The following is a 13,456-nucleotide window of genomic DNA, read 5'->3' as shown; positions in this document are numbered from 1 at the left end:
GAGCTCAAATAGTTTGCTGTCTACTCTGCAGCTGCCAGACCTGCTCCTGCTGCTGCTCAGGTAACTCATCTCTGACTGGCCCCGTGAGGGATAAAAGGTGGTTGATAAAGACCCTCTTTGCGTGCCCCCGCTTGCCTGCCTGCCCTGCTATCATCTTGCTCTGTTTATTCCGTAGGGAGAGCACCTGGGGAAACCCTTTCTGACCACTGAGAAGATGATGAGCTCAAGCTATTGGAGTGAGACCAGCAGCAGCAGCTGTGGGACCCAGCAGCCCACAGAGGTGCTGCAGTGCCAGCCTCAGCATTACCACTGTTACCATCAGTCCAGTCAAGCCCAGCAGCCTCCAGAAAAAAATGTAGTGTATGAGCGAGTGAGGACGTACAGCGGGCCTATGAATAAGGTGGTGCAGGCCTTGGACCCCCTCGGCTCACAGGAAGTGCTCTCCCCGCTCAAAACTGCCTCCTCCTACCAAAATTTGGTTTGGAGCGACCATTCCCAGGTAATAAAAGATAGTTATTCCACATTGTTGGGAAAAGAGAAACAAATCTTAAACCTCACTACTCTTCTTTTTTGCTTCATTCACTGTCATCTACAGGATAGCTCTTGGTGAACTGCAGTTATGTATGTGTTGGACAGTCTCCCAAATTCTATCTCTTAGCCATTTTTTTTTTCATTTACTAGTGCCTGTGGTTGTTTGGTTGGTTGCCATTCCAATGATTTACATAACCTAACCTGAGCACAGGAAGGCACATTTTAAAAATTGAAGTTGATTGAAAGATGTGTCGTAAGTGGCAAACCATTTTGCCTTTAACGACAAAAGTAGTCATCAACCTAAATGCAAAAGGTTTATTTTTAGAATAGTTCCCCACTGATTCGCTTCATATCAGGAGCAAACAGGTGTTTTGTGCCAAGTAGAATGATATAGAGACAATGGCATATATGGAGTGACGTGTAGTTATTTGTGTTCAGCTAATAGTATGCTGATCCTGGCTAAGTGACAGGTGCACATGTCTTAGAATTTTCTTATGTGTCAAAATGACACATTGATTCTTATATATACTGGCTGAATAATTTACAGAATGTTGGTAGAAGTCAGGTTATAGGATTTGAAAAGCAACAAAGAGGTAAGCCAGTATTATATGAAAGCCACAAAAGATGGATCTCTAAGGCACTCTTGAAAATGAAATAGTTTCTAAGATTTTTGTTTGTTTTGTTTTTACCATCAATATCTGTGCTAATAGTCTTGCAAGTACATGAAAAACAATGTGGAAATCCGATATAAAATGACAATTTAATGTCTGTTTTGATTCTCTAACTCTCTTTATATTAAATGTAGATATCTTTAAGCTTTCTGTGAACTTCTGTCCAAACTGAAATTGTATTTTCAAGATATTTATACTGTGAAGACCTCATAAAGCAATGACTGAGGTCCTTTCCTATCTTACATTATTATATAGATTGGAAAGAGTATAGGTTATTTTTCCGAAGTCCATAATTCAAGTAGAATATGAAGCAACATCCTTAAAATGTACAGAGAAACTTAAAAAATAGATTTCCTCCAAGATACAGATGGTTTACAAAGTAGAGGCACAACAATTTTACTATTGTTTTATTCAACACTTAGCATAATTACAGGGAAAAATGCAAAATAAATCTAGGATTTAATACCAATAATTTCCTTTTTATCTTATTTTTCTTTTATTGAAAATAGATTTTTTTTCATAGAATATATTTGGTGTCCTCCTAACTCCTCAAAGATCCTCCCTGCTTCCCCTCCCATCCAAATCCACACCCTTTCTGTCTGTAGTTATGAAAAAGTGTCATCTGTATTGAGTTCAAGGGGTAGAAAAGTATGAAGGTTAAAAAAAATCCAAGGTTGTATAAGTGATCATAGTGACCCACATTTACATTCCAATATTCAACATTAGCATGTTGATGAGCAAGAAAGTTGATATCATCTTAGATCCTTAATACCTCCAAAACAAGGAAGGTTAAAAACAACAATTACTATTATCATAGGAATGCTGAAGTCATCCTACTTTTCAGTTATTTCAACCTACAGCCTTTTTTTTCATGCTAGTAAAAGAATGATAGATACATACTTAAGAGCAAATATATATATATATATATATTACTGAATATAGAACAATTTTGAGAATTGTGTTTTATTGTTTGTTCCTTGTTTCAACTTTCCTTCTTAATAATAATGCCAGGGCCAAACTAAGATGATAAAGCTTTTTATATGACTTTCCTTCTTTTATATGGAATTTGCTAAATCAATCCCTCTAAGACTATTTCCATTCTGAAAGTTAGTTCCCTGAAGAAAAAAATAGTACAGACCCTTGGGGGCAGAAAGTGTAACCTTAGTAGCTGAGATAAGAGACTGGGATGGATTTCTTTGTGATGTCTGGAGTTATCACTAGAGAAAAATAAAAATATGGATGAGTGAAGAGGAGGGAGATGAGATTCAAGCTATGTGGTAGAGAGGAAGAAGATTCCCTTGATAGGAAAGAGAAGTGTTGACTATAAATTTCAAGTTGACTCAGATATGAAATCCACTAAAAGGGCCTACAACAAACCAGTTTTTTTTTTAAGATAGTTACCACAATGATAATGAATAGGAATCACTTCTATTTAGTTTTTCTTTCTTCCTGTGTGTTGTTGGGATGATAGTGTGACACTATGTAAAGCAGTCCTAGATGTGATCTCGAGTTACCTTTATGCTGACAAAATGTCTTCGCTATAATGGTACCTTTATTACATACCATCTAGGCACTGGGAAGTGAATATTACTCAAAACTCCTTTTACAATTTTAATAAAATTTCTCTTTAAGATGCAGTGTTTTAGATGAGTTGATATGTGGCAATTATGTTGATGTCAGAGTTTATTACAGGGGAAGCCAAGATAATGAGGATTAACATTCAATTTCTGGCCATGATGAATTCAATTAAACTTTTACTTTGTTTTGGTGAATATAGGATATTTAGAGAACTCAGATTTTAAAGTAAGTCTTGTCAGTAGTAAAATATGCTCCCTTTGAGAAACAATTCATGCCTCACTGCTTTGTTTCATGAATCTCAATCTTGATTTTAGACTTAACCGAATGCCATTTACAACTATTTAGAATTTTCTATCTCTGGTGTTTTAGAACAGGTTTGTTTGTTTGTTTGTTTGTTTGTTTGTTTGTGTGTTTTTTATTACTGTGCTCTTGTGTATAAAATTTATGGATATAAACATATTTATATTTCTCTCTATATGATACATAATATTGCTTTCGTTTCTCATCTATAATTGATGAGACATACTTACGATTTTCGTGATTATTATTTTGTCTGACTAATAGGGTATTTCTCAAATAAAATTAAGTGTAGATACCAGTTGCTACTAAGTTATCTGAATTAATAGTAAAATTTAAATTATTAGGTTTGCCTTCAGGAACAAGTATAATCATACAAAGCCAGAAACACTTTTAAGCCCAATGTGGTCTTACAAATAAATGAATAATGTTCTAGAAGCTACTTAAAGCCAAAGAAAACAGTAACAACAAACTCCTTTATAATTCAATCCTTAACGCTTAAATATTAAACCACCATAATTAACTCAAAGTGGCATACTGCTTTAAATGAACAACACTGATGTGAATTATTCATTGGACTTATATTTGTTCCTTTAGCTAATTTAAGTATTCATGAAGGTCAAGATATTTTCCATGAATACTGAGAAACTGTTTTGAGAAAGAAAAATGGATCAAAATTAAATATTTTAAATTCCAGTCATTCAGTGAACAGATGCTCCTTAAGTGCCTATTTTACAGGAAATGCTGTCTTCTGGATAAATACCATTTGCTTGTCAAAGGAAAGTCCACTTTGAGGATCAACATACAGAGTCTGGGCTGTGTGTGGCACATATGCCTATCTACATTTTAAAATATCAATTTCTATGTTTCATGAGGATTTTATTAAATAAAATATTCGGTTTTAATGTATGAGCTAAAAAGTCTGCCATTCTTTTTAATTTAAAAACTTGTAACAAAAAATCTGACTTCAGAGAGCAGCCTAGAGGAAATGTGAATTTATAAATGACCTTCGCTGCCAATAACTATTCACCTAGGCATAGGTTTATTTGCATTGTTATTTTCCTTTGTCTTTGGTTGCAAAGACTGTGAATGACTTCCCTACTGTGTTAAGATTGCTATTTACTACCAGAAATTTTTCCTGTTCTGGGTGGAGAGGTGTGTTGCTTTGAGAAATTGTTGTTCAAGGGTGTGGTCAGTAAAGGGAATGATTGTTCAGGGAAGTAGGTTGCCTGAATAAAGAATGAGGTCATGGGATAAAGGGGCTGCTGTTTTCAGAGTTGGTCATCTCCTTTGTGCTTACAATTAAATGAAGCTTTAGAATTTGTTAGTTGCGAGTAATTGCTGGGTGAAAACGTTCATGGCAATTGTCTCTTGTTAAAGCAGATCTGATAAATTTCTGGGCCAGTTTTCAGACAGTGACATTCACAAGCTGTCCTGGTGGTGTAGTAATGGGCAGGGAATGTAGCCAGTGGAAGAAGAGAAAAAGTGTTTTATCAACTAGTCTTTCTTCACAATTTATGGAGAAACTACTGGGAGATTTGTCATGTTCTTAAGCTTCATTTAAAAGTTAAAGCCTTTCTAAATAAATAGATTTAAACAGACATTTAGCATCAGAAGCTATTCCAGTAGTAGGCCTTCTTTACATTTGTTGGCTCCTATAAAACAAGAAGCATGCACTGAAAAGAACTATATATTCTGTCCCATTTCCACTTAATAGTTTTCTTTAAAAAGACAGAATAAGAATCAGGAATATGTATCTTAAGTGAGGGATTTGGGCTTGAAAAGAAGAAAAGAGTGGAGCTGCTTTTTCTTTGCTTTACACTACAACACAATCATAGACTTTTATTCTAAGTGAACAAAATGTTTGTCTCATGGGTGGGGGAAGGTGCTTATAATTTACATGTTTCTTGTATAAAGCATTGAACCTAAGGCAGGTGTTTGATGATGTTACTGACTTTGAAAAGATTCTAACAAAAGCTTTCTCCACACCATGCAGGAAAGTTATTCAAATACTAGTCTGCCTTGGGAAATTCCATCAGGATAAATGTCAGGTAGATTTAAATATATTATGGTTTCAGATTTTGTGTTTTATGGGTTTTGTATTTGTGTGTGTTTATTTTCTTTTTTATTCTTGTTTATTATTATTTTGCCTGTTTGTTTTCTAAAGAGAGAGAGAGAAAAGCAGGTCTCTAACTGGGTAGATGGGGAGTTGGGGAGGATTTGAGAGTGGTTGGGGGAGGGGAAACTGTGATCAGAATACACTGTATGAAAAAAATTATTTTCAATTATAAAAGAACTATAAAAATATAAAAAAGAACCGGGCATTGATGGCGCACACCTTTAGTCCCAGCACTCAGGAGGAAGAGGCAGGTGGATCTCTGTGAGTTCGAGGCCAGCCTGGGCTACAGAGCGAGTTCCAGGAAAGGCTCCAAAGCTAAAGAGAAACCCTGTCTCAAAAAACCAATATATATATATATATATATATATATATATATATATATATATATATATGTATGTATGTATGTATGTATGTATGTATGTATGTAGTGCATGCCTTTAATCTCAGCACTTGGGAGGCAGAGACAGGTGAATCTCTCAGTTTGAGGTCAGCCTTGTCTACATAGTGAGTTCCAGAACAGTCAGGGCTACACAGAGAAACCCTTTCTAGAAAAAAAAAAAAAGTTAAAAAAAATTAATGCTCGTTTCAAGCAACTGAGCCTAAACCTAACTCAGTACTATTACTTTCAGTGATTCTAACAGGAGGATCCCTAATGCTCCCATCATCTTTGTCAGAAAACGTTATATATTAGTCTTTAAGTAAAGGCTTAAAGTTCAAATTAAAAATCATGAAGAAGTTCCAAATATATACAGAAAAAATCTTTCACTGTGTATATAATATTCTCTACTACCTAATTCATTTATTTATTCTTTGTTACTTGAATATCTTAAGTACTTTGACCAGAGCCACCAAGAGATAAGTGAAAGCCAGTAAGAGATGCTTGAAGAGGTTCAGATTTTGCAGTTTAAAGAACAGTTACAGAGAAAATTCCCACAAAATTGCTCTCTATGGAATGTCTTAGGGATTGCTGTAGGTACTAAACATTCAGATACTAAATGTTCAGGTGGACTATGATAGAACAGAACTCTGAAACAATGTACTTTAGATTTTAAGCTTGAGTTTAATTCCTGGTACAAGAACTCATTGGCTGTATATGTCATTTTTCTCGTTTATAAAGTGGGGCAATAATAAGGAATACGTAGGATTATTGCTATAGTCAATTGGGATTATATGTAGTGGAAAATACATCGTTAAATGATAAGTATTGTATTACTTTGAATAACTCACTTGTTAGAACCTCTGTTTGCTTATTTGGAAAGGAAAAATAAATGGCTTTCTTCAGAACTGCAGAGACTACTGAATAAAGTAAACGTGAAGGTATTCAATGCAATCTTAGAGATAGTTAGCACTCAGTAATTTTATATTCTTTTTTATTTGATTCCTTAAAAGTATGGTCAACAAAAACCCCTTTGTGGTACAAGCAAGGAAATTAACTAAATAGCACACCACACTGTAGGAATTCATTTAACATTAGAATGTTAGGTAGACTTCATGTGCTTGAAAAGCTTAATAGGGCTTTGCCAACTAAGAAAGAATAGGGAGAAAAAGTATTAAAGCAGTTTTACCAAGTGTATAGTATATGTTCAGAAGACTTAAATAGAAAATTGTATTTATAGTCCTTAATGACACAAATATCCTTTAGAGAACATCATTTGGAAGTCCTCATGCTCTTAGTTTTTAACTTGAAACCCAATATTTGAGGTAAGGTTTTAAAATGTGTTTTCTTTTTCTTTTTTTTTTTAAGAATAAGGTCACAACAAGCATCAAAGCCTCCTAATGTTTTCCTTAGAAATGTATCCTTAAAAATTGTAATAGAAATGCTGAAGTATAGCTCTTCACAGTTGATGGCTTCTGGTGGGGGATGGGGAAGGACTGAGTTTTTTCTAAGGGGCTGGCCACTGCAAGTTTGACCATGCTCCAGTGAGTATATGGGCAACACAAATTGGACTTGGTGTATTTTTTTCTTCTCTTTTGGAGGATAGGGCACAAGGGTGAGGGAGTGGACCTAGGAGGACTGGGAAGCAAGTGTGATCAGGGATACATTGTGTGACATTCCCAAATAATCAATAAAAATATTATTTTGGAAAAAAACAAACAAAAGAAATGTACTTCCAGTACAGAAGCCATAGCCACATGTTGCTATTAACTTTCATATTTCAATTAGATAAAACCCAATTCAGTTCTTCAGTCACACTACTGTCATTTTAAGCATTTAATACCCTATGTGCCTAGTGGTTTGTGTACTAATCAGTGCCGATATAGAACATGCCCCACATTGCCATGAGTTCTACCAGTGTGTGTCTATAAACTCAAGCCATCTATTATCTAAGTAGAGAAATACCTCTAAAGACCATTGAATTTAAAGGAATATTTGACGGTAAAAGTGTATGATGCACATGCTGCTAATTTGTTAGATCAGTGATGCTGGATACATGGGGATGAAAAAATAATGAAGTTACAGCCTTCCAGAGTGTGAGTTTTCAGTAACTATTTCAGTACAGTAACTGACCTTCAGAAGTAAAAAACAAAACAAAAACTTTAAAAGACCTGAACAAAAAGCATATGTTTGTAAACATGTATCTTTTGATCTTTTTCTTTTCAAAATCCCATTGTTTCACAGAGAAAATTGTTAGGAATAGGAGAGAGATGAAAAGTGACTCCTATTAATCATAGAGCATTTTCTTGTCTTTGTTTCATTTGGAGGAGGTTGGAAGGTCTCACTATGATAACCAGGATGGCCTGACACTCCCAATTTCAAGTGATCCGCTTGCCTCAGCCTACTAAGTATCTAGGCCTACAAATACATCCCACTGTGCTCAGGCTTTCTTTCTTTTGTACACATGATTTGGATTTCATATCCTCTCTGGAATTGTCTCTTAATTTTTACTCTCCTAAATTATTTTATAAACTTTAGTAAATGAAGTTCTATACCATTCTCATTTTTGCAGACCAGGTCCATGAAGTAACAGAGATGTAATATGACCTTTGGAATTCTGCTCAGCTAGAGTATACTAAAACTGGGATTTAAACCTAGCAGTTAGTTGCAAGTCTATACCTATAACCATTATGTAATATTTTATATTCTTGGCATGTGCATTTGACTCATTTACATTACAAAGTCTGTGATATCTGATTCATTGTTACATTTCATCATCATTTTCTTTCATATGTACCCATCATAAACTACCTAAGATAATATAGATGAACGTAATAAGTAACATAGGGTGGACACGATGTAGTCTCATCATTCAGGAGGCTGAGGTTGTAAGATCATGATGAATTTGAGACCAGCCTTAGCTACACAGTGAATTTGAGGCCATCATAGACTTCCCAAAAAAAATGTAGCATGAATAAAATTCTGTCTGAACTATTTTCTTTCTCAGGAACAAAATTTTTGTTGTCATTCAGAATTACTTTTTAAAATATTTTTCAATAATTTTACTGATTATTTTTATCAAAATACATGATGTAAGAAATTTATTAATTTTTAGTTATTTCAAAGGTCCAAATGCCCTGGGATAACTTTGATGGAAATATTGAAAAGAATAAGATCTCCCTTTCCCTTAATGTGAAATTTATGATCTTAATGACACAATGTCTTTGATGATGTGAAGAACATTTTAGGACCTCCAATTCTGCTTTTTTTTTTTTTTTTTTTTTTTTTTTTTGTTGTTGTTGTTGTTGTTGTTTTTCGAGACAGGGTTTCTCTGTGTAGCTTTGCGCCTTTCCTGGAACTCACTTGGTAGCCCAGGCTGGCCTCGAACTCACAGAGATCCGCCTGGCTCTGCCTCCCGAGTGCTGGGATTAAAGGCGTGCGCCACCACTGCCCGGCCAATTCTGCTTTTTAATCTGTCCCCCATTTGCTACATCTTTCCATCTTGTGTTCCAGATATCCACACTACTGTTTCCTAAACAAATTCGGTTTGCCACTCTCTCCACTTCCACCTTTGTTATTTACATTCTGTAAACAATCAATCCTGACTCAGATATCGATGTTCATCTTACTTATTCCTCAAAAATGCACCTATAAAGTCATCTTTAAGGTTTTTCATAACCTATGTCTTTCCATCTAAAACTACCTTAGATGTGGTCTACTTTTTTAACTAATGTTAGTTTGCATTAACTAGTGGGTGACACATAAAATACTACTTTGGTCTGTCCTTCCACCCAGGCTTTACACCTCTTAAAGGTTGACACATTATTTCTAAAATCAAGACTCAAAGGCAAATCAAAATAATTGTTATGGAAATAGAGTATGTACACTTTTTCTTTCTCTTTATTCTGCTTTTCTGCTCCCTCCCTTACCCCCTTCCTCTTTCATACCTCTGTGTTTTCTTCCTTTTCTATGATTATGGCTTCTCCAAATTCCTGAATATGGTTTTTGTAAAGACATGGAACTGTCTCAGTCTGTTACTCTTCCACGACCTCTCTTTGAAATGAAACTAGAAAGGCATATATTGCTTCTTAAAAAAAATTGAACAGCACATAAAATAAACATAATAGACATAAGGAAGTAATTCAATGAGTCAATTAGTTTTGTTTTCCAGATCTTAGGTCTTATTAAGCATCTGAAATTGACTTGTTTATATTTGGTCTGTAACTTTGATGGATAAATGTTTGTCACAATTGTTATGGCATATGATGGATGTTAAAGGGCAGGTATTTTGAATGGTCCTCATATCAACTATTGTCGCTTGTAGCCGTTAATTAGTTAGCTTTTAGATATATTCAATGTACTTGCCCTGCTGATGAAATTCTGTCAAAGTAAAGTTCTTTTGTTTATTAAATTTCATTCTATAAACCTCTAATGGTTTGACATATTAGTTACATGCCCAAAGATTCTCTTGTAAAGACTATTATAACTCCTCATTGCTTATCCACACACCAAATTATATTTGGAACTTTCTAAAGAAAGATTTTTGCCTCAAACATACCATCTACTTACCCATTTATGTTCTTACACAACTTTAGCTTGGATGTTATTGGGGCTTGACTATAAAGTGCACTAACTAGCTCATGTTTTATACATCTATTCATGAGTTGGTAACACTATTTTTTGGAGAATCTAGAAACTTTAAGGCAAATGTGGTCTACCTAGAAGAATAGGGTCACTTTGGGTAGGTCCTTCAGTGCATATTCTCCCTGGCCAGTTCCTGGACCACTCTCTCTGTTTCTTGATCTGTCATGGTGTGTGATCAGCTGTTCTCCACCACAGGCTCCTGCCACCTGTTCTTAATCACATGGGACCAAACATTCTGAAACTGCGAGCCAAAATGATTTTTCCCTTAGCCTGTTTTTGTACTTGATCAAAACTATCCAAAAGTGACTGGATCTGGTGTAGAGATTCCAACATATAATTATTTTAAATTCCTCCCAAACTTAATTACACCTAAAATGTCTTTTCTAGAGAACTTCCTCAAATTCTCTACAAACACCTCATCTCATTTCTCTCCCCATAAAACTTTCAGTAACATTCTGTCTATAAATTTCTTTGTTTGACTTCCAGATCTACTTGTGATCTGCTTCCTATGGACCTTATTTTGTTGAAACCCTATTCTACTGTCCTGTGCTTCAGACCAAATATAAACTACCATTCTCTAAATAAGACCCCAATGTTTACACCTCTCACCAATCTATACATGACAAAACTGTAGCAAAATATATTACCCTCTTTTAATGTTTCTTTGTGATCTAATCTTTGCTTATCTAAGGTTAGCTTTACCTCTTAACACTTGAAGTTCCTGTAGTAAACTCATTATAGCTCTTACTTCACTTTTATTTGTAAATTTTTATCTGCTACCTGATTATAACTTTGGTAACAATAGAGATTATATTCTGTTAATTCTTATACCTCGCTATACTGTTGCATAACAAGTGATATCCATTATACATATAAAGAGGGCTGGAGATATAGCTCAGTTGGTAGAGTGCTTGCCTAGCGTGCATGAATTCCTGTGTGTGATCTCCAGTACCCACATAAGCTGCATGTGGTCATACATGCCTGCGTTCCCAGCATTTGAGAATCAGAAGTTTAAAGTTACTCTTGGCTTACATAGCAATTTAAGACTAGTTTGGGTTACATGAGATTCTGTTTCCAGAAAAAAATAAAACAAAAATACAAATTAAAAAATCCAATGTTCCAACAGTCCAAGATAATTTGCCCAAGTTAACACAGCTATTTTAATGAATTATGCATCACTGAATTTAGAAACTTAGGATAATTCCATTGTATCAATTGTCTACATTAGTTCATTTTAATTAGATAGTAAAGTGTCTCACTTTAAACATGTTTATATTTTTATTATGATAAGTCATTTGGTGATAATGCTATTTTCATCACCCTAGAATAGCATAAAAATTTATTAGAGGACAAAAGTAGCATCCATTCTGTTTTTTTTAATTCCATCCTTCAAACAATCCTTGAATTCAGAACATAGCATATGTTTTTCAGATTTCCTTTATGTCTAGAGGAGAATAACAGCTTTCCAGCTTCTGATTTTCTTTCTTTCTTCACTACACTGTGATACTGAAAAGCACTGTCATTAGAGTAAATAACTGAGGAACTCTGGGCCATTTACACTTCAACTGATTTAACTTTGAAAAAACATAGCTATTTTAACAGTTGAAAATGGATATATACTTGTGAATAGTGAATTCCCTACTGGAAACTAAAGTTCCTAGCTCTGATATAGTATGTGCTAAGATGCAGAAAATTGTCTTGAGTGATGTGGTGAAATTCTCTCAAAAAGCCAACTGATTTCAACCTACTCTGATTTTAAAATTGCCAAGGCCATGTCTACTTCATAAAAAGTAAATGAGGAAGAGAAGAAGGAACACTGTTACAACTTTGTCAAAGCTAAAAATCATTACCTGAGGCATCACAGGACAAACAGACCTGGATTTTATACCAGATCTAGCTTATGTAATTACGAACATTGATTTCACCAGGCTTATATGTAAAGGAAGTTGACAACACGGTGGTGCTTATCATTTCTAAGCCACAAGGATAGATGACTCAATAATATAGTATATATTTTATCAGAAGAAGTAGAATTGTCCTGAAATATTAAAGGGATTAAATGGCAAAAAGTAGTAAACAGAACTTCAGTGTTTTATTTAATTTAGAGCCCTGAGGCTACACTTTGCAAATATATCATGCAAGTCTAGAGATACCCTTTATTGAATTTTTAACAGCTTAAATTATTTAATCAGGGCTGTCTCCTCATGCAATCACTTTTAGATAGGTGTAATATTTTCAAGAACAGAAAAGTTGTTTTTGAACTGGGTGTGATGATGCACACCTGTAATTCAAGTATACTGTAAGAAAAGGCAGGGGAATCATGAGGCCAGCCTGAGGGACAAACTGAAATGCTGCCACAGAAAAAAATAGCAAGGATACAGCTTGGCAGTAGAGCACTTTTTCTAGCATGCACAAAGACCTCAGTTAATTTTCCAATAGCCAAAAATATAAATGTTACTTTTCACAAGAACTAATCTTAAGGAGGCAAATAAAAATATATTTAGACTCCTAATATAAGATCTAATTACAATTTACCTTATAAGTAGATTCTTCAATTTATAAAGCTGAAAATATAATCAAGCAAGTTATAAATATGGTAATATAGATTGATTAAATGTATGATTTCTGGAGTCATTGCTACTTTTGTTGAAATTCTAGTACCCAATATTGCCTATATGACTTTCATCTATTAAATTAGGCTGTTTTCTTCTAACATTACTTGTGAGTATAATAGAGTTGTACTGGTACCTTCCTTATGAGTTTGTTTTAAGTATTGACTTAGAAAATGCTATACAAGTTGTTTGAAATAAAAAACTCTTAATATGTGTTATCATCATCATCATCATTAGTATCATCATCATCATCATCAAAGTAAAACAAGACAGATAAATCATCAAGGTAAAACAAGATAGATAAGCTTAAGGCATTTAAAATTGTTTTGTCAATATGGAACCAATATGGAAAAAAGTTAAAAATGATCTCCCTTTGTTTATAGAATGTCAGAAATAGAACATAGATTAAGGAGTGTCTAAATCACATTTACACACAATCTCATGTTATTTTCCACATAAGGAAACGGAAGCCTGACTCCAAGCCCTGGCACCTTTCTATTATATACCATGATAACCAAAACACCTCATCTGGGCCTTTAATTTCTTAATTATCAGGAATGAAAGGCTGTGGTACAAAAACACGTGAACCAAATATAGCACTGCCCATTGAATTTAATGATTTCATTAT

At 34.4% G+C, this 13,456-nt stretch overlaps 1 protein-coding gene across 1 annotated transcript in view; it reads left to right on the top strand.

Annotated features, from left to right (window-relative positions):
• The first annotated feature begins 214 nt into the window (after positions 1–214).
• Pof1b (POF1B actin binding protein) overlaps positions 215–13,456 on the top strand; it is a 71,950-nt gene continuing 58,708 nt past the window's right edge. Inside the window, exon 1 of the mRNA XM_052745803.1 lies at positions 215–499. Coding sequence (XP_052601763.1) covers positions 215–499 — 285 coding nt within the window. The remainder of the gene's footprint in view (positions 500–13,456) is intronic.

Source organism: Peromyscus californicus, unplaced genomic scaffold (genome assembly GCF_007827085.1).
Source record: "Peromyscus californicus insignis strain IS unplaced genomic scaffold, ASM782708v3 Scaffold_10__1_contigs__length_136768540, whole genome shotgun sequence".
In the NCBI taxonomy this organism is placed as follows: domain Eukaryota; kingdom Metazoa; phylum Chordata; class Mammalia; order Rodentia; family Cricetidae; genus Peromyscus; species Peromyscus californicus.
This window is presented reverse-complemented; position numbering and strand designations above follow the sequence as displayed.